The sequence below is a fragment of the Trachinotus anak genome, unplaced genomic scaffold (genome assembly GCF_046630095.1).
Source record: "Trachinotus anak isolate AG129_WGS33_773 ecotype Australia unplaced genomic scaffold, CSIRO_AGI_Tana_v1 ptg000011l, whole genome shotgun sequence".
Lineage (NCBI taxonomy): Eukaryota > Metazoa > Chordata > Actinopteri > Carangiformes > Carangidae > Trachinotus > Trachinotus anak.
In genome coordinates, this window is record NW_027273862.1 from 30102803 (window position 1) to 30129339 (window position 26537).

General features: G+C 43.2%; 1 protein-coding gene and 1 long non-coding RNA gene across 7 annotated transcripts; one reads left to right on the plus strand and one right to left on the minus strand.

Annotated features, from left to right (window-relative positions):
* The first annotated feature begins 51 nt into the window (after positions 1–51).
* On the plus strand, positions 52–4384 carry LOC139628282 (uncharacterized). Of its 2 annotated transcripts, XR_011692735.1 has the most exons (4): positions 52–330; positions 875–909; positions 2912–3053; positions 4250–4384. It is a non-coding gene; the product is annotated as an uncharacterized lncRNA (long non-coding RNA). The 2 variants fall into 2 exon arrangements; XR_011692733.1 differs by lacking the exon at positions 52–330 and having other exon boundaries at positions 441–909.
* On the minus strand, positions 1715–26463 carry LOC139628280 (USP6 N-terminal-like protein). Of its 5 annotated transcripts, XM_071489841.1 has the most exons (15): positions 25047–25651; positions 24739–24946; positions 19899–19972; positions 16427–16512; positions 16284–16323; positions 15317–15397; positions 13392–13499; positions 11449–11558; positions 9583–9631; positions 8150–8270; positions 7827–7921; positions 7528–7593; positions 5921–6020; positions 5044–5196; positions 1715–4943 (listed from the first exon to the last, which is right to left on the minus strand). In XM_071489841.1, the coding sequence occupies exons 3-15, from the start codon at positions 19962–19964 to the stop codon at positions 4246–4248; spliced, it is 1773 nt and encodes a 590-aa protein (XP_071345942.1). In that variant the 5' UTR covers positions 19965–19972; positions 24739–24946; positions 25047–25651; the 3' UTR covers positions 1715–4245. The 5 variants fall into 5 exon arrangements, with proteins under 5 accessions (XP_071345942.1, XP_071345945.1, XP_071345944.1 ...); XM_071489844.1 differs by lacking the exons at positions 24739–24946; positions 25047–25651 and adding an exon at positions 25691–26463; XM_071489843.1 differs by lacking the exon at positions 24739–24946 and having other exon boundaries at positions 25135–25651.
* Positions 26464–26537: the final 74 nt, after the last annotated feature.

A 26537-nucleotide genomic window follows, 5' to 3' on the forward strand; every position in this document is an offset into this window, starting at 1 on the left:
AAACTGATTCTGATTCTGATTCCGACAAGCGACGCTTCTGAGCAGCACGTTCAGATGAAACCACGCGTTGGAAGTGAATTCTTGTCCAGGAACAAAGGCTGGAAACGCAGATACACACGAACTACTAACCGGCGGCTTTAGGGTCCGAGGCCCTGCGCGGACCGTGTCCAGCCTGTTGAGACACCGCCGCTTTCTTTGTGTACGTCCGTTTATATCGTTCGGTTATGAAACCTTACTTCAACTTATGAAAATGCAAAGAAATTAGATTTCAGATTTTCTTCTTTCACATGTAGACATTATCAGACCAGCTCGTCCAAACGCCAGCCTCAGGTTCGTGAAGGTTTCACAGGTGTGACAGGGTTTCTGTGAGTCTTTCCTGTTTACCTGACATCTGCACAGATGAGACTCACCTGAGAGTCCAGGTTTCGACCCAGATGAGACTCACCTGAGAGTGGAGGTTTCGACCTGGACCCGAGCGCGGTCCGCTGAAGGCCTGTCCGCCAGGCTGCTAGCTGCACTAGTTTAGCATAGCTCCCACAGATTAGCATGAACTCGCTGCTAACGGCCGGTAAACCCTTGTAAAACCACTATTTTGTTTTGGTACAGATTAAACAAACGATATATAACGTGTTAGTTAGTTAGTTTTAGAGATATTGGTGGGGTTTTTTTTTTTTTTTTTTAACCTTTTATCTGTTTCCGGTCTGTTTCCAACAAGCTAACATTAAGCTAATCCCCCAAATGTTGAACTATGTCTTGAACTGTGTAACACATTTCAACAAATCCCTTCATTTCTGAGAGAAATCCCTCATATCCGGTATTTCCTGGCTGTTTGGTCCACCGGTTATCCACATCATCACCTTTATTCCGACCGCAGGAGGCCGCTGCTGCTGTTCCAGCCTCTCAAACCGGGTAATTTCTGTTTTCCTGTTTTCTGTTGTAGTAAACAGTATAATTGTGTTTTTGACAGGTGGACAGATAAAACAAGACATCGGGATATATTCACTTGGGTTTCAGGGTGTTTTCTGAGATTGATTATTAAAATAAATAAATAAATAAAAATAACTAAACTAAAGAAATGGAAATAATTGGTTGTATCCATGCAGAGGGCATAATAGGACCTTGCCTGAGCTTTTTTTTTTTTTTTTTTTTTGTGTTAATTGTCTGACATAGAAAAAAAGACAATTTGATAAAACACAAATGAACTCAATGTAAACTAAAATATTAAGGTCTTAATTCAAGAGTTCCCTCTAATGCAAATGACCAGCGAATCAGCAATTAATCAAAACCAAGTGATATGAAGTAAACCTTGGCTTTTAGGGCCCCTGAGGGTTTAGGGCCCCTGAGGGTTTAGGGCCCCTGTGCAGTTGCCCACTTTTCCCGGTTGGTAACATTTAATTTAGTGTTATTCAATCTTTACAGAAGATAAGAGAAATGCCTTCACATGTCCAGGTCAACAGAAGCAGAACACGGTGAAGGTCTAAGTTTCTGACACAGGCCATCGTAAACTACTGAGCCTGGAAAATAGACAAAAATATGCAGCATCTAAATACGTCCAGGTACTTGGTCTTTGTTTGACCCATTTTAAAATCTGAATAATGTTTATAACAAGTTGCCACTTATACAAAGGAACATCCATGCATCAGCCTCCCCTCTGTTCATTGGTCAAAGAACATGATTGTGCTCTGTAAAAAGAAAAAAAGGAATCACGCAGAGATTAAAGGATGATAAAAGTTGTATTGTTTCAGCTCCAGGGTTTCATCAGCTTCCTTACAGTTCCAGTAAGACGTTCTGTGTATTTCAATGTACAACAAATCTGTAGCCAAGAATTAAAGACACTGTCTTTGCCCCACACTCAGACCTAAAGTGCTAAACAATGTCACACTTCTATAACCTCATCTCATTTAAAGACAGTCAAGAAAACTGGCAAATTGGTTTAACTTTGATATGTAACTACCCAAAAAAGTTTCAATTATCTGGAGTTTTAGCATTAAAATGCAGTCAAATGTCATAAAAAACCACAACATATTCACAGAATTCAAAATAATGACCTTAAATCGCAATGAAATTTATGATGAGAATTATTTTTTCTAATTTGGATGAAATCTAAAAGATCAAAAGTGCTTTCACAACATTTCTACTCTCCTTGGCTAGATCTAGATAGAGACATGCTTGACATAAACCAACCACAAGATGTCGACCTTTCACTATTTCTAAGCACAAAGCTGAAGAAATGATTTCTCTACCCTCAGATGGGAAAACTTGTCTTCTTACCTACTGGTTCTACAATACTGTACATTTCTAAACACAATGTGAACAGAAGCAAAGTACATCTACATCCAGATAAAAAAACTAAAAAACAAAGTCTAGTTTCTTTATTCAAACACCTCAGTGGAAATGCAGCAAATACTCCAGTTCTTGAAAAGGATGAGGAGGACAGGAGCGGTTATGAAACGACCTGGATGCCTTTCTAAGACGCTAAAACAATAAATTACTGAGCTATAAAACCACTTCTTTAAAATGAGCTCAATAGGTTTGAATGTGTACAATCATAAGAGTGAGCCAGCTCACCATGTCAGAGGTTTCGTGTTCAGTCCCGTCACCTGAAAGTTTTTTTCTTTTCCCTCACGTGGAGTCAAATTATCTCACGTCCTCTGCCGCTCTGCAGGATACGTTAAAAAATGTCCACAGAAGAACTGAAGCTAATCCAAATAAGGCATCAAGACGTTGGTACAAAAAAATAAAAGTGTAATTCTGCTAGCAAACATTTTACAAAGGCTGACTGAGCAAACATTTTGTTCTCTGACGAAACATTACAAAACTACAAAAATTATGTCTTTTATTGTAAAGGGTGATGCTGTTTTACTTCCTTCACTTTGTAATAAAACTCTCCCGGTCATTCCGACTTTTTCAGCCAAACAGGAAACAGGGTAGATGGGGCGTTGAATGCGCTGGAACCCTGTGAGGTGAAGCAGTTTAGCCTCCCTGTCATCCAGAGCCAGGTCGCGATAATTCTGGGAATAAACACAGTGGCCGTGGTGGTCGTGTGGTGGAAGGTAAGGCTGTGAGATACACTCATCCGGGTCTGAGCATCTGGTTTAAGTTATCTGATGATCAATAATTTCCATTTCTGTGTCAGATAATAGAAACATTTGCAGTTTCTCTGCAGGTGAAACTGCATTCATCTAGTTTGTTTATCTAGTGGAGTTTAGTTGTTACGCTGTCAGTCTGATACCAGCTGCAGGTTTATTTGATGATCTATTACTGTTTTGAAGTTTTCCACTTCGGTTACAGTTGGGTACTTTAAAGAGACTGATAAAAAAAAATTTAAAAAAACAGCACTAGATAATACACTTCCCATAATGCAACTCGGCTGCATCTCTTCAATGAATCCGCCTGGTAAACACCAACACTTAGGCCCAATGAATGAGATAGCACTTTGTGACTTTGTGACATGTCACCTTGTTACCTTGATGACGCCCAAACACGTTGTGTACAACTGTGAGTTTGAGACTTTTGATTTAATATTTCCTCATCACTGTCCCTGCAGAAATCAGTGTGGGTCTGCAACGCTATTGTTCTGTGCACAATCCTGCACAATATAATAGCAAAAAGCAGCACTATACAATACTTATTATAAACCAGGGTGATTGGGCAGGACTAGATGTGGTTCATTTCATGCAGCTGAGTCAAATTTCCTGCTCTATTCATTTGTATTCAGATTCATTTTTCAGCCATGCATGTGGCTCGAGTCTATGCAAATGAATTACTGGGAAATATCATTATGAGATTTACACTTTGTATTGATTCTGGCATTATATTTCTTGCACACACAGACCTTTGTTACCAAAATGATTTGCCTAGGCACAGAAAACCTCCACAGAACAAAGTGGCGCTATTTTCTTTGTTTTAGGTTTTACCACAGTCTAATACTGTAACACAACAATGTCACACTCAAGCCCAGGAGTCATCACTGTGCCGCTGAAAGTCAGACTATGACGCTTCCTATGGTAAAGTTAATAACGTTACCTCTTAAAACTGACACGTTACATCACTAGTATCAGTGTTGGCACTGAAACTGGAGCCACGTTTTTAAGCAATTATTGCTTGACACTGATAATCTGACTGATAAATCATATTGTACGTTTGTAGTTCTTCAACAAAACCTTTCCTGGTAAGATCATCCACTGATGCATAATCCAATAAATGGATAGGGAACATCATCAGCAAACTCACGGTTTCCTCGTTTCAGGAAACGTCTGGGGCCTGTGTTGCCTCTGATGCTGTACTTGAGTCCTGGTTCAGAGTCTTGTTGGCGCCCAGAGCTGAGGCCTGCTCCAGCAGCTGGACCAGGTACCTGTCCTCAGCCCTCTCTGCTGCCGACAGACCCTCAGTATGGGCCAGGTCCGAACCTGGTGAGGCCGTCTGGGCAACAGGTGCTGAGCAAGTCCGTGGGACCCCGCAGGAGGACTGGTCAGTGCTGACGGCTGCAGAGAGGTCATCTGTGGAGGGCGACAAAAGTGCGTCTGCAATCTGTGGATCTGAGTGAGGTCCTGTGGTGACCGCTGCATCAGGTCGTGTTTCATCCACCTCCGGTGACGGCTGATCCGCTGTGACCATGGTTTGGCTCCCTGGGGGCTGATAAGGTGGAGGCCCCATCAGTGGTGAGCCATCGGGGGTGAGCGGGGCCTGGCTGTGGATGATGATGGGATCTGGGGAAGGCAGCGGGGCCTCTTCATCCTCCGCGGTATCGAGATCCTTGGGGTCCTTGGAGGGGCTTTGATCGGGGGATATAGAGTCCGGCTGGTGAGAGATGATGTGGAGGCTCAGGCCAGCTCTGGGGACCCCGCTGGCTGAGGATGACTTCCCTCTGGAGGACTGGACTGGACTCAGCAGCACCGGCAGCTCCTGACCCAGAGGCTTACGAGGCAGCTCCTCAGCCTTCCCTGAAAACATCCCAGGAGCACAAAGAATCTTAAGAATACTGCACGGCTCTGGGGTTGGCAGCAAGAGTCCAAAAAGAACCAGAAAGAAGCTGCTGTGTACCTGGAGGAGGCAGGTCCAGCTTCATTTTCCGCAGCTCAGCCATGGAGACCTGGAGCTGCTCAATGATCATGTCGTCACTGTAGAAGAAGGTCTGAGCGATCCGCTCCTGCAGAAACTCCCTGAGCTCCTCCAGGGACATCCTCAGCAGACGCTCTGCAGTAAACACACACACAGCTTATCTGTTAAAGACACAGACCTGCAAACCTCCATATGCAGTTTCAAGTTACAGACAGCTGAAGCACTTTGAATTTTTGACGCACGCGAAACGCTCCTGGATTAATCATCAGTGCAAGAGATGAACAACTGTGTTAGAAACTATCTGGTTCAGGTGGATACAAGAAGCCTGTGAACATTAAGACTAAAGGAGAGAAGTCAACTACGACTCCCAAGGTGCATTTCAGTAAGAAACATTCAATCACGGAGCTTTAAATTCTGTGGCATCGGCGAGCTGAACCTACACTGTGCAGGAACCCTGCAGTTTACATAAGGTCACTTTCAGACTCATCAGCAGCTGCTTATCCCACTGTGCAACTCTACCTAAGACACTGCAGCAGAGTAAACCAGAGTCACACCGGGTTATTAAACAGTGCTCACAAGCTTATGTGAACAGATTCAGTTTTTGTCAGTTTGATGTTAAAAGAGTTAAAAAAAAACATGTCTTTGAATTATTCGGGGCTAAATCCAAATTCACCTTTTCAGACTTTAAGAAAAAACAAATAACAGCTGAAAATCTTCAGAATCAGTTCATTTAAACAGTTTGATAAAAAGCTCAGGCTGATTGGTGTTGGTGGTCTCCACCATTCAGCAGAGCTGTGACCAGCAGCTTAAGTGGATAACGATTTATCTATTTGTGGTGAACTGTCCATCCTCTTCTTACTCTTGTGTATCTTGAGGATGGTGTAGGACATGGCGGTGAGCAGCCTCTCCCCCTCCAGGATGAAAATGTCCCACAGACGAAGGGTCAGGGTGAACGGCGTCTGCAGGATCACAAACACGACAAAGTCACCATATCGCTGCGAGTGTTTATGCCAGCGGTTTTCACATATATGCAGCTCTGGTCCTGGCCGGAGTCAGGAGGTTTCTTTGGTTCTCTGCCAGACCTCAGAGGCCCACGGGCCCCTCTGAGCCGAGCAAGTCAGCGGGACAGAGAAGTGCTGACAGCAGCCGAACCCAGCCAGACCACCACCACAGGATTGTGGGCATGCACAGAGGAGACTAATAGCAGTTTAGCTTAACAGCTCTTAATGCTTTCTTCTAATGCAATGTCCCCAAGCTCAAATATCAGCCGGACTTTTTCTGCTGAAATCATGTAAAATTATATTTAAAAAGGCAATTTGACAAGTTTCTCATTTTAGTCGGTTGGTTATAACTTGCTATAGTGTTTTAGGTTGTTCCTCCCAGTGATCAGTCAAACAGCGCGGCCAGTGATATGATGTTTTCTGCTGCTAAAGTTCCTGTAGGTGGTGCTCTTCACTAAGAGGTGGATAGCACTGCTAATGCTAATGGTCTCCACAGGTCTTCTGTTCTCCAAACAAACTGGTAAGTTACCAGAACTCCTCCTGGATTTATCCCAGGAAAGACTTTCAAGTGACCGCAAACGTAAATAATTCTAATGACCTGGACATCAGCTGATCCACAGTCAGCTTATAATGTACCACATGCACATTTCCATCATCTGCTGGGGTTTGTTTTGACTTGTGCAGTTGTTTGGTCAAACTTTAAGTTACTAAAAACCACAAGTGTTTAATACTGACTTAGAACATTGGTACTGTAAGAATTAAGTGTTTTCATATATAACACAGAGAGTTAAAGCTCCATATTTTACACTTCTTCTGTTTTTTTTTCTTAGTGTTGATCTCCATCAGAAGATATATTTGTAAGAACCAAAAACCATCTCAGTGTAGTTTTACATCTCCTCTCTCAGGCTTCTCTCTGGAGCTCTAGACAACAGGTCAGTCAGCCAATCAGAAGAGAGGATCTGAACCTCTCTTCTGATTGGCTGTATTCTGAGGGAGCCAATAAAAATATAGCAGATTTCAGGTAAACACTAAGAGAAACCAAATCCTGTAAGGTTGGATGGTGGGTCCAGGTGGGTGGGGCAGTGACTGCTTTGTTGTGACATCACAAAGTTCCAGAAGTCCTGACGGCTGGTTTTAAGGCTCAGTTTCTGAATACAGGCTGTGTGCATTTCTCTGTGGACTGAGGCTTTGATACTTTCACAGTATTAATATAGAACCTAGACCTGCTTTATAATCACAAACACATGGACATCTGCCTTTAGACTGGATGGAGCTTTAAGATAATTAGCAGATAATGTGAAAGCAGGGTGGTGCGTTTAGTTCTCATTGACTCAGCTGTTGGTAGAAGTGCACAGGAAGCATCAGGGTATTAATAATAAGGCGTCAGACATCCACCTTTGGACTGGATGAAGCTTTAAGATATAGAGTGTGAGATGGGAACGCATCAATCAGACATATTCCTCACCCTGTCAATAAAACACTGTAGGAACCATTTAGTGCTGTAAATCCCTGCAGACATCTGCTCTCTGTCCTAGAGAGAGAGAGAGAGAGAGAGAGAGAGAGAGAGAGAGAGAGAGAGAGAGAGAGAGAGAGAGAGAGAGAGAGAGAGAGAGAGAGAGAGAGAGAGAGAGAGAGAGAGAGTCAGTAAACATCCACAGGGCACCAAATCACATTAAATGTCATCACAGATCAGAGTTCTTGCTGCAGTGTCGTTCCTTCGCCCTCACTCTCTGTTATGAAACGGTTGTGTAACTGTGACCTCACCAGATGTTTCTTCAGTTTGGGGATGAGTTTGGAAATAATCTGATCATGATGGGCCTGGTATCGCTGAAGTTTGGGGAACCCGGGAACAAAAAATCCTTGAGAAAAAAAAAGGAAAGAGCAGAGAGGAACTTTTTAATCCCAATTAATATGAATCTCGACAGGCAGCGCAGCCTGTTATCAGTTACAAGGCCCTGCAGGGCCACAGAGCAGGAGCTGTGCAAACATGACCATTAATTTCTGTCTTCTTAGTAGCACTTCATCTGGAAAACATGCAAGAAGCTGTTCTTATTTCATGTTAAAATGAATTCACTGTGACATCTCACCATGCATTGCATGTTTCTGGTTGGTCAGCAGCTGCGACAGGGCCCAGAAGGCGTCCTCTTCGTTCATGAACATGAGCAGCAGGGCAGCGATCTGACTCATCCCCTGGCAGTAGCTCACCTCCTGCAGGCGACAAGGACAGAAAGAAAAACAGAGCGTACTCTCAGGTTTTCTATAGCTGCATTACTTTTCACTTTTTTAAATTTCCATTGGTCACCTCACAGAGTTAGAATGTGCACTGTTCCCTTTGCCGCCCACAAAACAGGCACCGTAGAAACGCAACCACAGGAACCTTTGAGACATGTTTGTTTGATCCTGAATTATTCTGCACCCTGTTCAGGTCCCTAACATTAACTTCATACAGTCTTTTTTAATAAAAATACTTTTTTTAAAAGGTTCGCTGGTATTAATCAAACTACTCTTTCAATTCATTAAAAACATAAACAGATAAAGAACTTGTTTGCTCTGGAAATTGTGTTTTTCAGCCACACTAGCAGCCGGTTCTGGGATGAGGATGTTGTTTTGGTTTGTTGGTTCACCACTCAGATCCAGACTGAAATATCACAACCACTATGAGATGGATTGCCATGAAATTTGATGCAGATATTCTGGGTTCCCAGAGGGTGAATCCTGCTGACTTTTCATCTAGTGCCATAATCAGGTCAAAACTTTAATGGGACTGGCCCTGGTTGGACCTGGTTTATGTCAAAGCTCCCACAAAACTAAATCCAATCAACGTCAGCTTGACTTTGTGTTTAGAGGTAATTAGCAGATATTAGCATGCTAAGCTATTTATTTATATAGCGCCAAATCTTAATATACATTATCTCAAAGCCCTTTACAGGGTCAAGTAGAGACCTTACTAAGAAGATGAACATGATGAAAATTATACATGCTAACCATTAGCATGTTTACACTGTCACTTGTGTTATGCTGACTTTAGCATTTAACCTCCCAGAGCTGTTAGACTCTGATGGAGACTCTGAGTTTAACCCTTTTTGGTGTGGATTGTTTTTACATCCATTTTTTTTGAAGCTCAAAACCGTGAAATAAAGACATGAAAAATTACCACACTTGCACAAAATGATATGTTAACATCCAGGGGAAAAAAGCAGAGGCACCACTTGTCTTCTGTTGCAGCATTTTTATTTGAGAACAGACTAAAGGTTCTGTCTGAAAACAGGCCTGAAGCACAGTTTGATTGCATTGTATTGATTTATTATTGATATGGCCTGGGGGTGTAATTTATTTGTTCTCAATTACATATCAATCAAATTGATTACCTAAATGTTTTAATGGTGCCTCAGTACAAAATCTTCACTTTCATAGTATTTATCAGCTCTGATTTAAAACTGATGAAATAATAATTAATATATAGATTGAGTCAAATAATAAATTGAGTTAAGTTTAATGTGATGGAAAAAAAGGGACTTACTGTGTTGTAGACTGAATATGCAGAAAGAACATGGAAGAGAGACTGCTGCCTATAGAGAGGAGAGGAGGAGAGAGGGGAGGAGAAGAGAGGAGGTAAAAAAGAAATCCATGGATCACATGACTCTGAAGTTGTGTCTCTTCCCTATGTTTCACTATAAGGTTTGTAATTATGTCGTGGATTTTCTGTTTAACTGGACTGTGTCACAAACAGAAAAAAAGTCATTGAGAACATAGAGAACACAGAACAAAGAGAATCAAAGCACAGTGCAAAAGATAGAGGGAAAACACAACAGAGCGAACACAGAAACAGAACACAGAGAACACGGCTCTACAGCACCACTGCTGCTCTCCGTCTCTATAAAAAGGCTCAGTTTTGCAGGGCCACTGATCCTCTGTTAAATATTGAAAGGTTTTGCTGCCCCAGACTTTCCACTGCCGCCCCGAACAGGCCTGCGGCCTATTAGACCGTCAGTGACATCACTCTGCTGCAGGATCAGGTTCCACACAGAGCCGACGCAGCCTGCACACCTCTCTCACACTCAGTCCAGTTCACACCGAGGTCACAAAATCACAGCCTCTGTTTTCCTTCCTCCTGGATCCAAACAGGCACAAACTGAGCTGCTTTACGCAACAGAACACGGCCAAAAGTATGTGGACACGTGAGCGTGTCATTTCATACCAATGAGCATTAATGCGCTGCTTTAACAACCACCACTCTCCACTCTGTGTACATGGGTGTCGACATACTTTTGGCCATATGCTGAGTGTATGGTGGCTAATCCACGCTTTTCTCCTGGCTGTTGCTGGGAACCTCCAATAAAACAGCAGCAGATGATCGCAGTGAACAGGGAGTTCACAGTATAGCTTGCTCCTCGCCCATCAGGGGTCTTGATCAGAGGGAGGAGGACCGTAAAATCGATTCTAAATGTAACAGGAAGCTAAAACTGGACCAATGTGATCTCTTCTCCTGGTTCTGGTTGATAACCGAGCTGAAGCCAGTGAAAATGCATTACAGTGATCGAGCTGGCTTGAAATGAAGGCATGAATCAGTTTTTCAGCATCTTTTTACTGGAAAGTGGTCGTCGAAAAGTGATGTTTTCATTATCTTGTTGATGTGCGACCTGAAGCTCAAAAGATAAAACCACGACTTGTAACACTGATATTTCAAGGTCATATTTTACTCTTTTCTTTCTTTTTAAGTATTGATATCCATAAGAACATATATTTGTGGTTTTAAGAACCAGCGTAGTTTTACATCTCCTCCTCTTCTTCTGAGTGATCCAATAAAAAAAATATAGCAGATTCCAGGTAAACACTAAGAGAAACCAAATCCTGCAAAGTTGGATGGTGGCTCCAAGTGGGTGGGGCTTGGGGCGTGGCAACTGCTTTGTTGTGACATCACAAAGTTCCAGAAGTCCTGACGGCTGGTTTTAAGGCTCAGTTTCTGAATACAGGCTGTGTGCATTTCTCTGTGGACTGAGGCTTTGATTCTTTCACAGTATTAATATAGAACCTAGACCTGCTTTATAATCACAAACACATGGACATCTACCTTCATAGAATATGGGACCTTTAATAAGATTTAATGTAATGAACACTGCAGTCTCATGTCATGTGCCAGTGATGTGACCATATGTTTTTAGGCTGAATTGTTACTTAAACTACGAGTTACACTACTTGGTAAAATGTTATTATCTGCTCTTAATTTCTTTGTAACTTGAACGCTACCTCCGACAAAGCGAAGTGGTTCAGAGAGATGATAAATATCTGCTCAGTTACATGAGTCAGAGCTGTTCCACCTGAGGAAAATAAATCACAGATGGAAAATCTGACAGAAAACTGCTGCCTTCTCACACTTGGCACTTACTTGACTCCGAAGCGATCCATGAACATGATATGGTTTCGAAAGGTCCTGTTGATGTCCAGGTCGATCTGTTTGATCTCGGATGAGTAGAGTCTGGCCTGCTCCTTCATTTTCTGAGAGGAAAACGAGAGATAAGTCATCATTGGCGAGGCCAGGCGATTGAGAGATACTTTGGCTGGGTGAAGTGGCCGAAATTAAAGAAAAAAAGTGTTTCAATTACAGATACTTGAGAGGAAACAGGGTCCTACTTTGAAAAATAGTTTTCAGATGAAAGCAGGACACCTGAAAAATGTTTGATTTTTGTTATTTTTCTAATCTGTAACTTTAAGCCTCGGATATAGCAAAATAAATGGACAGTAATTAGATTATATTGAGTTATAAGTAAATTAGCAGCAACAATATTTTTATTCATGCTAGAACATAAAAACAAGCCATAAATAATGTGACAAACATGTATAAAATATTAAACCTGGTTGATTTCATCATTTCCAACAAATATCCGTTACATTTTCATCTGCTTGTTTTTCCCTCGCTGACCTAATCCAGTCCACTTTGTGTTGTGTTGTCATGTTGTGTTGTTAATCCCGCTGTATGTTGTGATAGCAGAGGGATAAATATGTGTCGGGTCAAACTTTTGGATTTAAATGTCCATCTGCTCAGCCAGCTAATCAGAGACATTTACAAATCCAGGCTGACACTGACAGCTTGGACCTTTAGCAGCTTATTCCACATCCACAGTTTTATTCTCACCGTTTAAAGGTGACAGTTAAAAGTCAGAGGTTTAAAGTGTAAAGCAGGTTTGAATATGTAGCAGCCACATCAATTTTTATCCAATAAAAATGGAGAAAACTGATAATATCCTTCACCACATCACACAACATTTTGTTATGTCTGTCAGATTGTTAACTAGCTGCTGGAGTTAACTAGAGCACTTTGCTTTCTTTAATGGAAAAATAAACATTTTAGGAAACACACCTGTTTACCAGAGTCACAAAAGAATATGGATATCAGTTTTATCTCATGTTAGCATTCAGATTATTTATTATATAAGTTGATCAATGTTGCAAAGTTGTGTTTAATCAAACTGCTTAAGTTTCTTATGTGTTAAATACTTAACAGTTTATTACCATTGATTGTTCATCTAAAAATGTCAGAGAACAGTAAAAGACGTGAATCATTGATCCGTGAAGCCTAGGTTAACCCATTCAGATAGGTTTTTATTTTCACCAACAGTCAAAAACCCCAAAATGTTGAGTTTATTGTTAGAGAAAAGTAGAAAATATTTACATTTGAGAAGCTGGAAGCACAAATGTTTTACCATTTCCTTAAAAATTACCTAAATAATTGAGAAATCAAGTTTCTGCAATCATTTAATCAATTAATCATTTCTGCTCTAGACTAACCTCCTGGTTGGTCTCTGGGAGCCTGAGGAAATAATGAAACTAACACGGGCACCAACAAATTTTTGCCCCTGTATGGAAATCCATGAAGCACTGCAGTTTTACTGCACAGCTACATCTCATGGTGGTAACATGATGTTTTTGTTATGTAACTTTTGCTGTATTTCTCTGGATCTAGTTTCTGCTTCTGAAAGCTCAGCACACGCTCTTCGTCTTGTAGGTGGACACAGAGGTGCAGATGAGTAAGAAGGAGCACAAACTATGAAACCTCCTCAGAAGTCTGATATTTCTGATATTAAGATTTGAAAATTCTGATAAGACACATGGGCCTATATTAATTTTTTAACATAAACACAGACACACACAGTTTCTAATTTATCTCAAACATGTCTCTTAAATCACTGTATTAATATGTACTGGCCAACATATTTTTTTGATCTATCTCAAACTAATTTATCAGTCAGGCTCCAGTCACTAGTCACATCTAAAGTATCTTTTCCTGCATGGACACCATTAAAATCCACTTATCATGTTATGAATTCACACCTCATATTTGCCCTCGTTCTCCTTCTTCGTCCTCTCCACATCCAGCATCAGGGCCCAGGCCCGGCCTCTGAGCTGCAGGGGAATGCCCTTGTACACCCGTTTCACCATCTGACAACAGAGAGAAGGAGGAAAACATAAACTCTGAGTGGATATAAAAGCCAGAAAGTTTAGAGGGCTGACGTTCTAAATGTGAGTCACCGGAAAGTTTAACCACCTCCTGCTCGCCTACGTCAATACTCACAAGAACAAAACAAAGGTTTTTCACATTTGAGACAAGGTCACTGAGCATGAGGCAGGTTAGTTTGTGTGTGTGTGTCGGACATAGATCAAGTCACTGCTGGGAATAATAATGTTCTTGTTTACCTGTGTGGGTTAGATGGATTTCAAACATCCCAACGTAAACCCACATGTTGGCAACTCTGCATGGCAACAAGAAAACACCACAAATTTTAACTTCAAGATCCAAAACACTTCCTGGAAGTGATGTTAGCAGCTGTTTCCATCCCACTTTGTCCTGTGGAGGAGACCGACGTTTTTCAAATGTTCTAACATCCTTTATTTTTCTCTATAGTTGCTGGTTTATTAGGAAAATTCTCACCTAAGTAGTGAATTAACATTTTGTGTCACTTCATTATTCAGTCTGACATCATGTTCTTCTTGGGCAGGGAGGGTTAGCTCACTTTAATCCCTCAGTTGTATCCTGACAACATCATTTTCACTCACATGAAGCTATGATAGTGGCTGCTGGGTCTTCATGTCAATCAAAGAAATGAATCAACTTGATATTTCGTGGCAAATTTTTCTGCACAGCTGGCGCCCACTGTCTTAATCGCATCTGCACAGCTCTGATTGGCTGAGTTGTTTTTCCAATCAGCCATCATTAAACACAAAACCAGACCCGTTTGAACTCCTGAAACACTCAAAGATGTGGCTCTGGACCCAGGCAAGGCAAGGCAACCCCCCCCATTCACACGAATTGAACAAAAAGTCAAAGATGTTGAAATTACTGTTGAACAAATAACCAACAGTGTGTGGAAGAAAAAGACTGCACTGTGCAAAGAAACACGCACAAAAGCAACCTCACTCAGTGTGAGATGTACAGAGATCAAACTTAGAGACTTAAAGCTGAATATATTTGACGTAGTTTGGCCTTTTATAGCTCTGGAGACTAATATGTTAGCGAATAGCTGCCTACTTTCACATCCACCAGTTACAAAGCAACATGATCTTTCATGTGGAGTGGTGTTTGTGTCCACCTGATGAATCTAAATCCAGTATTTCCTCTGTTAGCTCTGTTTTTGGTCCTCCATAAGCTCCTGAAGTAAAATATCTGGCTCTTTAGCTGCTAAAGGCTACAGTTCCCTCCCCAGAGCTAATGGTCTCTTCCTGTATCTGTCTGCTGTTTGCTGCTGAGCAGCTGATGAAAACATCTGCCTGCTCCTGCTGGAAACACAAAGACTGAACCATGAATGTGCCGTAAAACCAAAAGTAGGAGCTAAAAGAGGCTAAAAAGCTCTGTAGAGCTGCAGAGCAGCAAATGATTCTCTGTGATAATAATATTTAAAAAACTACTGATTTGAGCAGACGTTAAGACTCCGTCCATCTCCGAGTGTCTCATATTTGGACTCATATTTTAGGGATTACGTTCAGCCCTGATCCCGTCATTCAGAATGAGTGAACATGAAGGAATCCAGTGTCTCTCTACAGTAAACTGTTGCTGGACCCAGTACTTGACAGTTGTGGTGATTCATTGTGTGACTTCACAGCTGCGAGTCTCAGTGACCACATAGAAACCAGCACCCACTTTACATTCTTGTCTGCGATCCTCTGAGCTCTCCTGCAGTGAAGTCATTTTATATAAAAACAAAAAATGCGTTTTCAGTCTCCTCGTGGTCCAGGTCTGGTATGTGCAGACTGTTACTCACCCTGTCGCTGTTCTTGTATTTCTCCCACTTCTTCACCATCTTCAGCCATTTCTCTGCTCTCTCGATCTCCTGCTGCTTCAACTGCGAAGGAAACAGGAGCTGGTAAACAAAAACTATTGATCTGATACTGGTCCTTAGTTACCACTGTGAGCTCAATCCATTTACACCTCTGTCCACTGGGCAGAAACCTGTGCAACAGCAATATGACAGCGGCGAACAGTTGGCTGCACGTCCTGGGCATCAGAAAAAGTTGAAGTCCAGGCAACTCAATGGTAATGAGCTATGACGTGGTTCAGCAGCAACCAATCGGAATGGAGCAGTGCTCCACTCTGGAGAACCCTAGAGACCACAACGGTGTAAACTGTTGTTCCTGAGCACAATGAAGGAGTTTGATAACTGCGGCAGCAGATGTTAAATAAACTCGCAGTTGTATCCCTCTGCCAACCAGTCACGTTGCAGGAAATATGATCACAATCTCCCCTGAGAATCTTCCTGAGTGACAGCACTGAATATTGGCCAGTGGTCTTTTTGCAGAAAATTATGATGTCACAGTGAAGTTGACCTTTGACCTTTGGGATATAAAAAGTTGAACACCAAAATCTAAAAGTAGTTCATCCTTGTTGTGTCTGTTGTAGGTGTGAGTTGGTGAAGTGAAACCTTTAATATATTTTGTGAAAACAGGAGGGAATTGCATGATCACTAGAGCCGTAGCCTGCAAAACGTCTATTACATCTACGCCATCTCTGTCAGAGCGCCCACGAACTTCAACAGCGTCCTGGACCAGGCAGCCTGAGTGGGTTTTTTTTTTTGGCTCTTGCCACTTTCTGTCTGAGCGTACAGCGTAGCATTTCCCTGCCAATGAGAGTGCCTGAAAACTTAAAGTAACTGATAAATAGTCAGATAACAGAGGATAAGAAATAAGTAGCCAAACACGCTGGATGGTGCTGACGAAGAGCTGAGTCTTTACCTTCACCTCCTGTGCAGTCGGAGCTTGTAGTTCGTCCTCACTGGAAAAAAATGAAAATGAAAAGTGAAGAACATCATCAGGAACAAACTGACTGGGAGGAACCTGCCGGGACCACATGTGAGGAGTGACAGAGAGAGACTTACTGCATGAAGCCGAAGCGGTCAATGACTTTGTAGATGCTGTAGTCGGCATCTTCCCAGGGGTCGATCTCCACCCCGCCCTGCCTGCCCTGGAGACACAAACACACACAAAGTTGCATGGATACAAGCAACAAAGCACAAACACTGAACCTCACACTAAGACAGGCGAGTGCAGACAGCTGACAGAGGCTACAAACCTGACTCTGGTCTTTACATGCTGCACTAACACAGACAGTGTCTTATCAGGATACATGCACGGATATGTGTAAAAGTTCTGCTGCAAAAACTGAGTATGACTCGGATAATGGATGTACGGTCTGCATCAGGAGGCAGGTTTGTCCATGAGTGTCTGTGCAGGATAACACCATGGCCATCCATCCAATAGCTGTTAACATATTCCAGTCTGGACCAAAGTGGTGGACAACTGAGCAACAATGCCACCTTTAGAGCATCAGAACAGTGATATTTACAGTAATGATCCAACACATATACATTTATATACACACACACACTTCCTGCATTTATCCAGATTCACACACAGACAGTAACAGTTTACACGACAAGGTCCAAACACCAACACGTTTAATAAGTAACTAAATAACTAACAGCATGTAAAGTCAGACTCTGGAGCTCAGGATCTGCATTAACCAGCACAAAGTTTGTATCACGGAAAATCATTTAAAGCAACAATCTGGTCCCAGTGTTGACATAACAGAGAGGGAGCTAATCCTGCGACAGCCTACCGGAGAGGCTGCTTCTGCGTGGTTGGCTGCCTGTCTGGAAGGCTGCCAATCAACCTCCTGCTCTCAACGAGGAGGGGATGGGGTGGGGTGTGTGGAGGGTGAGCACACGGCTCCATCACGGTTGAGTCGGCACTCTGGCGGTCCCGCGGGTGATGTCAGCGTCATGAAAAGTGAGAGGACTAAAAATACTTTCTCACTGAGGGTGTTTGGAGCGGCAGAGAGACGGAGGGAGAGTAGAGCTGGGGCAAGGCTGTGTTTGAATTTCAATCTGTCACGCTGATATAGTAGCTACTGCAGGAAATGAATGAGCTCCAAAGAAACTGAATGTCATATTTTACTGAATTAAACCTTAAGCTGTGGTTTCAAACACGTTCCCTGTGTGGGTTTGGACGGACTAGGAATCAAACCTCAAAACTTCATGGAATCAAATCTAAGTAATCCAAATCTGTCAGGTACCCAGAGCTGGTATCAAATGTCACATGACAAACATCAAAACACCTGCATGGTTTCATCTGTCTGGCAGCATCACAGGATACAGCACAGTGTTATTTCCAAACGCTTAATGTGTCAACTCCAGGATCAACACATCCCTGCTTCTGTACCCAGACTCCTGCGTGCACTATAGCATCAAATGAAGCAACAGTTTATTTTTAGGTCAGATAGCTCCTCAGCTAAAGGTCCCATACAGTATAAAGGTAGATGACCAAATCTTTTTTTGCCTATGGACTAGGTAAGCTGCAAATGAATTGCCCTTTTTACGAGTAATAAAATTCAAACATGTCTGCTGACTCTGAGCCAGAGAACAGGATGTGTCGGGGGGGAGAAAGGTGAAGCAAGGTGAGCCTGGTCTCTATGACACCTGCATACAGTAAATGACATAACCCTGTAGGCATCTGTGAGTCCTCCTGGGAATAAACAGTGGGAGCATGGGGTTTATTTTCCCCTATTTGTGCTCTACATGTGTTTTTGAAGCAGCGTCCGTAACACAGAGAGCTCACTGACCGGGAGTTCAGCCAGCCGCCGGAGGTTGGTGTCAAGTCAATCGCGGCGCACTGTGTCACTGCTGTTGCTATGGCTAGACATAACACCCCCCCCCACACACACACACACACACACACCCCATTGCCCCTCTGTTTCAAGCTGCTGAGCTAAATTTAACATCTGTCTGCCACCGTCTCCGTCCCCCCAGTGTTCAACTCTGCTTCCACACATTCACCACTGAGCCTCATCATTATTTATTTGAAACGTCTCTTTCACCTTTACAGCCTCGTTGTGTTTATACTCCTGCTCTTGCAAACTACTGACTTCCTAAGAGGGAAGGCTTTTGTAGAAGAGGTAACTGCACTAAAGCAAACTGCAAGTTGGAAGTTTAAAAAATCATAAAGTGGAGTTCATGTGAGAAGATTATCCTGCTGGACCAAATGTGAAGGTGTCATAAACTTGTGTTTGTCACAGAGTTTATTTTCTGCAATAATCCAAGAGCCAATGGAAAAATCTAACTTCCGTTTATGCCTACAAAATACATCATCCCTGCATTTAGTAATTCATCACATTTATTGTGATAAATATTTATTATATTATATTTTTTAAATATTTATTTATAATAACTCATAAACCTTATGCCGTTAGTCTTGTCCTATGTGTTCCTTTCACACTCCAGTAATAATCCCCTAGTTTGTGACACACAACATCTCAACAAACAGATGATATGTACAAAACTGGCTGAGGGAGGTGACTGCTTTGTTGTGACATCACAAAGTTCCAGAAGTCCTGACGGCTGGTTTTAAGGCTCAGTTTCTGAATACAGGCTGTGTGCATTTCTCTGTGGACTGAGGCTTTGATACTTTCACAGTATTAATATAGAACCTAGACCTGCTTTATAATCACAAACACATGGACATCTGCCTTTAGACTGGATGGAGCTTTAAGATAATTAGCAGATAATGTGAAAGCAGGGTGGTGCGTTTAGTTCTCATTGACTCAGCTGTTGGTAGAAGTGCACAGGAAGCATCAGGGTATTAATAATAAGGCGTCAGACCTTGTCATCTCCATTTACTTTTAGTTATTAACTGAGTTTACTCAAATCTTTTCCATGTCTGACTTTAATGGTAGTTTCGGTTTCAGTGCAATTTAATATCTCTGGTCATCATTCTCCAATCACATCAAACCACAGGCAAAAACATATTATTACACAATGTGTTATTAATGTGCTCTGGCAACATACTCACATCCATCCACACACACCCACATCCACACTGTACTGTCCCCCCACACATGCAGAACACAAAATGCACTGAACACAAGGCGCACATTTGAATTCACGCTTTTCGTCCATCTCTCTGTGTCTGTTTGGTTTGTTTTTTTTTTTACCACGAAATTAACACAAGTGTGAAGTCAACCACCTACAGAAGAGCAACAAGCAACACATGCATCAAATCATCCAGCCTGTAGTACAAATTTGTGTTTTCACTGATGACTAAGGATAATAATCAACAATACCTGCCAACCAGAGCTGGGATGATCTGACATGTTTTATTATATATTTCAGGATCAAAGTAAAGATAAATATCAGTATTTTCACTGTTGCTTTAACTGAATACAGAAGATGTATCCAACAACAGAGTCAAATACTGTGTTCTGGTAATAATCAGCAGAAAACTTCTGACATGATCCATCTGGACCGAATCAAAACCGGCCGACGCTGCTCTTGTGTGTTGGAAGCACGAACTCACCGTAGCATATTTCAAGATGATATCAGCACGTTCCTCTGCTATTAGAGTCTCAATGTCTTTCTTCATGTCAATATCTGCAAAGAGAGGAGAAGAAGAACAACAACTCAAGATGACTGAGAATAAAAAAAAAAAAAAAAAGCACACAGCTGATAGAGGTGGGAGACTGTTGGCCTCCGAACCAGCAGGATGAGCTGGCACTGCTGTGTAATGGCTTCATCATAGACTTAATGAGAAACAGTAGTAGGTTGTATATGCAATTTATCAATTTGCTATTAAATTCACGTTCCAAGCAGAAATACAAATAAATATTCTCAGGTTCTGGCTTCTCAAATGAGATGATTTTCTGTTTTTCTTCGTCACATTGGCAGGTTAAAGTTGCTGTCCCTCTTAAAATGAGTTGCAGAAAATCTAAAGAAAACGACGAACTCCCTCAAATATAATGACGCCAATCAGACGACCTGTTGTTTCTAGAGCTCCAGAGAGAAGCCTGAGAGAGGAGATGGAAAACTACACCGAGATGGTTTTTGGTTCTTAAAACCACTTATATACACTCAGCGGCCACTTTATTAGGTACACCTTGCTCATGCCAAGGGGTTAGGGTAAGCCTGAACCGTTGATACAAGGCAGGGTGGATCCATGCTTACATGTCGTTGACCTCTGACCCTACCATCCCAGTGTCACGGCGGAAATCAAGACTCATCAGACCAGGCAATGTTTTTGCAATCTTCCTTCGTCTAGTTTTGTTGAGCCCGTGTGAACTGTAGCCTCAGTTTCCTGTTCTTAGTGACAGCAGTGGCCCCGGGTGAGGTCCTCTGCTGCTGTAGAACATCTGCTTCAAGGTTTGACGTGTTCTGAGATGCTCTTCTGCAAACCTTGGTTGTAACAAGTGGTTATTCGAGTTACTATTGCCTTCCTATCAGCTCGAAGCAGTCTGGTCATTCTCCTCTGACCTCTGACATCAACAAGACATTTTCTCCCAGAGAACTGCTGCTCAGCGGATGTGAGCGGCAGTTCAACCGTGCCACGTTCAAAGTCACTTAAATCACCTTTCTTCCCCGTTCTGCTCGGTTTGACCATGTCTACAGGCCTAAATGCATTGATTTGCTGCCACGTGATTGGCTGATTAGATATATGCGTTAACGAGAAGTTGAACAGGTGTACCTAATAAAGTGGCCGGTGAGTGTATCTTCCGATGGATATCAACACTTGAGATAAAACACTGGAGATGAGTGAAATATGGGACCTTTAAGCTAACATGCTCTGAGTGAGTGAATCTGTCTCAATCGTTTTAACTTTGAACACTTTGAAATATTTGGGACGTGGCCCATCGGTGCAGAGGTCTGGAACCAGGTGGGCAGTGAACTGCAGGTTTGTCCATCAGACAGACGGAGACGGGTAATATGTCTGTGCAGGCTGCACTGCAGAGCTGTGTCTGTTCCCTGCAGTAATAAAAGCCCCCTGGGAACAATGAACCTGCCTGCCGGTGTCCCCCACCCTCCAGCCTCCTACGTGACGTCTGAGCTGCTGCGACAGGAAGCCAGGCTGCTGGACCACGTCATGAATGTGGATGACTTGATGATGTTGTGAGTAGACTGGACCTCAGGTAGAGATGAACTACAAATCCCAGCCTAACAAGGAAACGACCAGTACTGGGTTTGCTTCTGTTCAATTGTTTTTAACTAAACAAAATATAAAGCAATAGAGCACAGTTTCCATTGGCGACCTGGCGTCACATGACATGGTGGGGGCTGATGTCATGACATCTACGTGGGCTCCTTTTGTGTCTGTTAAAACAATGCACACAGTCCCAGCTGGATCCGGAGGGTGGCTGCTAAATCATCCCCAAACAAAGCGGCGAGGGTATTAATCCTGCTTAATCTACATCCTCCGTGTGGATCTACACCAATGACAGGAGCCGGAGAGGTAATCTGGACATGCAACAGGACACGCAAACCATCTGGATTAGAAATATCTCCAAGGCAGGATTATGCAATGAAAGTCTGTTATTCGCAAACAGGAACAAAGAGCTGCCAGCAGACAGTGGGACACACTGAGGAGCAGTGATGAGTCCAGGTTCATTTCTAATGTGATGATACAGCAGCGTGGTCTCGGTTTGAGGTTTGATGGATGTTTTGATCAGATCTGAACCTGAGCACCACGCTCAATAAACTTTATTTATCAAAGATGCCAGAAATCAGTGACTGATTTGGCAACTGATCGCCAAACAAGAGCCGACCTGGTGCCAGGGACTTGGCCCAGTTCTGAAATTAAAACACCTACAGACCGTGTGGTAACAAAAACTTTTTTCTTGATAACTTAAGTGTTTAATCAAAATCAAAAACCTTTCGACAGTTTTATCGCAGTGAACTCTGTTGAACTTCTAAAGCAGGATGACAACCGCATTTCCAATTCTGCGAGACGTCCCAAACATCAGTTTCCTGTACATATCAGTACATATTAATCATATTTTTCCTACAATAATTCTTCATTTAAAGGCGTCTTTTTTTTTCCCCTCATCCATCTTCATGCTCACTCTGAATAATTTTCATCTGTCTTTGGAGTATTTTTCTAAATGCTCCTGTTTTTCAGAGACTTTTAGACTTTATGGATTTTGCTAATCCCTTTTATAAACATCAGATCCAAAAACACCTTCGGGTCACTTGGACTTTGGCATTTTAGATAATTTTGTAATGTTATAATCCAGCAAAGACTTCAGGATTTCAGTTCCGTCAGCCAAGACACAGAGCGTCATACATTTTGGGGGGAAAGTGTTTAAAAAGTACAAAGTAGAATCTACGATTGTTTCAGATAGATCGGCTCAGCCCCGCAGAGGTTCATGTAGAAAGGTTAATAGCTCACAGAAGCTTTAAATATGAGCTGTCATCTGAAGCATATGGCAGCGGCTGCATGTGGTCAGCGCACTAAATCACAGAGGAGCTCTGGCTGGAGTCCCAGTGTGACGGGTGGAGGCCCAAACTGGGAGAGAGCAGAGCGACTGGACGGCAGCTCTCTGCTCTACCTGACAGGCTGAGAGTTGGACGGTTTTCTCTGGTTAATTACAGACACTGAACGCACTGGCTCATCAGTTCATCTGCAGACTGTCCCTCCATGGATCTGGTTTGACTTCATTAAACTAACGACATCACAGAGTTTGACACGTGGGACCTGGACTTGAGTCAGAGGTGGAAAGCCAAAAGAGTTTTCAACCTCTGTGAGTTCAAGCTACTGAGGTGGGAGAGCACAGCTGTGTGCGATACTGCGTCCGGTTGCTCGCAAACACCAGATACTTTTAATTTTACAAGTTGAACCAGATGACATCACTCCATCAGCCAATAGCTAAACAAGTGTTTTAAAAGTGCTCAGTCCTGTTAAAGGAGCATTTAAGTGCTGAGCGAGTGAGCGGCCGCGTTCATTTAACATCACGTCAGGAGCTTGAGGAAACACTCCCAACCTCCTGAGCCCGAACTCGAGCTAAAAAAAAAAGGTCATTTTTAAACTTCAGATGATCAAACACAGGGTTCAGGTCCTGCTCGACTCGCATGATTAGAGACCTGAGCGTCTACAGGCTCGTCTCCTTGATCACATTTGAGCTGTTAAATGAAATGATGGATTTCACTTGGACTAGTGCCGAGTCACATGGTCAGCGTTCAGAGACCTGGAGGACGTTTATACTAACATTAAAGATTTGATTAAAGCATTTGAGACTGAACTCTTGGATGGTGCTGAGGTGTAGGTTTTAATCTCTTCTTGTCCAATACATATCCAATGATAAACATTAATACCTGTGTTTTTATGTACAGAAGTAATTGACTAGAGCATCATATACTCTATTGATTCCACAATGCATCTTTAACTATTTGCGCTTTTGGAAGATGTGAGGTTCAAAGCTGGATCAGATGCAACTGCCCAGGGAACCAAAGAGCCCCAGTTTACTCTGCGTCATTTGGTTCTTTATAATTTGATTAATCCCTAATCTCTTACAAACTTGCACCACTGAAGTACAGTATCAAGTATGACGGGTTCTCCACCCTCCACCTCGCGGCCCTGGTCTTCTAGAGGGACTAGTTTTAAAGGTCCCATGTTTTAAACGTTCGGAAGTGTTGATCTCCATCAGAAGATATATTTATGGTTTTAAGAACCACAAACCATCTCAGTGTAGTTTCACATCTCCTCTCTCAGGCTTCTCTCTGGAGCTCTAGTGACAACAGGTCAGTCAGCCAATCAGAAGAGAGGATCTGAGCCTCTCTCCTGATTGGCTGACTGTCTTCTGAGTGATCCAATAAATATTTAGCAGATTTCAGGTAAACACTCAGAAAATCCTGCAAGATTGGATGGTGGGTCCAGGTGGGCGTGGCTGAGGGCACTACTGCTTTGTTGTGACATCACAAAGTTCCAGAAGTCCTGACGGCTGGTTTTAAGGCTCAGTTTCTGAACACAGGCTGTGTGCATTTCTCTGTGGACTGAGGCTTTGATACTTTCACAGTATTAATATAGAACCTAGACCTGCTCTATAATAAAAAAAAAATACATACACATCTACTTTTACACTATGTGGGACCTTTAAGACCTTTTGTTAGTTTTTTGTTTACACTGAATTCATTAGTTTGCCTCATCAAATTGCTTCAGTTTTTATTCCATTGCAGAACAATTGCACAACTGCATCCAATTATTGTCATTATCAACACATCTGACAATTATTTTCTTCAATAATGTATTGTTTTGTTTGACCAGCTGTCAGAAATACAACCATACTGAGTTCATTATCATAGAAAACAAAGGAAACAAGAAAACATTCACATTTGAGAGGCTTTACGTTTGACCCCCAGCTCTGAACACTGACCACACACAGCGGCTCTGAGCTCCCGCAGGCCGGAGCGCCGCCGCCTTCACCGTCCGACCACCGGGAGCCTGCGGCGGCTGCCCGGTGCTGACCCAGTCTGCTCACCGTGCAGCCACATTTCACTGCCCCCGGACCGTACTAGGGCTCACGGTGTCAGCTTGAGATGGTAAACAGACCCGCAGCCCCCGGTGGGACGTGGCTCCGTGATCTGAGACAGCAAAACAATATCCCGCGAGATCGTTTCATTCTAATAATAATAAAGAAAAGCGGAGAAAAGAGCGGAGAACCGGACCGAGCAGGCTGATCACCGTGGTTCCGTCCCGGGGAACCGGGGACCGAGCAGGCTGATCACCGTGGTTCCGTCCCGGGGAACCGGGGACCGAGCAGGCTGATCACCGTGGTTCCGTCCCGGAGAACCGGGGACCGAGCAGGCTGATTACCGTGGTTCCGTCCCGGGGAACCGGGGACCGAGCAGGCTGATTACCGTGGTTCCGTCCCGGGGAACCGGGGACCGAGCAGGCTGATCACCGTGGTTCCGTCCCGGAGAACCGGACCGAGCAGGCTGATTACCGTGGTTCCGTCCCGGGGAACCGGGGACCGAGCAGGCTGATCACCGTGGTTCGGCTCCGGCTGCTCGGGGCATTCTCCGGTGAAAGTGCGGCTGCGACAGAACAAACCACCGGTGTGACAACAATAGCCTCCGTCAATCCATAGGTTACAGTCCAACAGCACACACACACACACTCACACACACACTCACACACACTCACACTCACACACACACTCACACTCACACTCACACACACACACACACACACTCACACACTCACACACACACTCACACACACACTCACACTCACACTCACACACACACACACACTCACACACACTCACACACACACTCACACACACTCTCACACACACTCTCACACACACACTCACACACACTCACGCTCAGGGGCAGCTGAGCAGCTCCTGGTCCAGGATCCGGAGCGGCGCGGCGCACTGAGCAGGCGCCGCAGCGTGGCAGCCGTCGGCCGGGTGTGAGCGGAGGACCCGGCCTTAAAGACACAGCGCCTCCAGGAGCCGCTGCCTCCGTCCGGACACACAGCGGCTCGTCAGCGCTCTGTCCTGTCGCCATCTGCTGGACACAGAGCGCGGAAGCAGCGACGCTCCTCACTCAGACGGATCAGGAGACAATGACACCCCCCCCGGAAATATTGATAATCGATCAATAATATTAACAATTATCAAACATGTATGTAAATTATCTATTTACTCCACTAGATGTCGCCTAACAACAAAACCTCACTGCAGGTCATAATAACCTGCTGCACACACGACCTATGGCCTCGTTGTTTTACAGAACAGTCTCCATATTAAATAACAAATGATATACTTGTATTTTCATTTCCCTAATCCTCTTTAAAACTTTGTTTCTGAGTATTAGTTTGTCCATTTCTCCAGGATGGTTCAGCTAGCAGCATAAAATACAGTGTGTGTGTTTCACTGAGTGAGAGAGAGGATCACAAGTCCTTCCTCCTGAAATTATAATTAGTTAATTAGTGTAAAGCTGACACAGAGAAAACAAGTAGCCTGGATCAAAGAACACGAGCCTAACAGTTGTGTTATTGTGTGTGTCTTTAAGTTTTTTGTGTTTGTGCTCCGAATGTCGTCTTGTCCTGCCTGAAACTTGCGATGCTGCCGTCCTGGCCTGGCCCCCCTTCAAAAACAGGTGGCTAACCTCAGTGGGTTTCACCTGGTTAAATAAAATAAAAATGAATAAATGCAAACAGAAT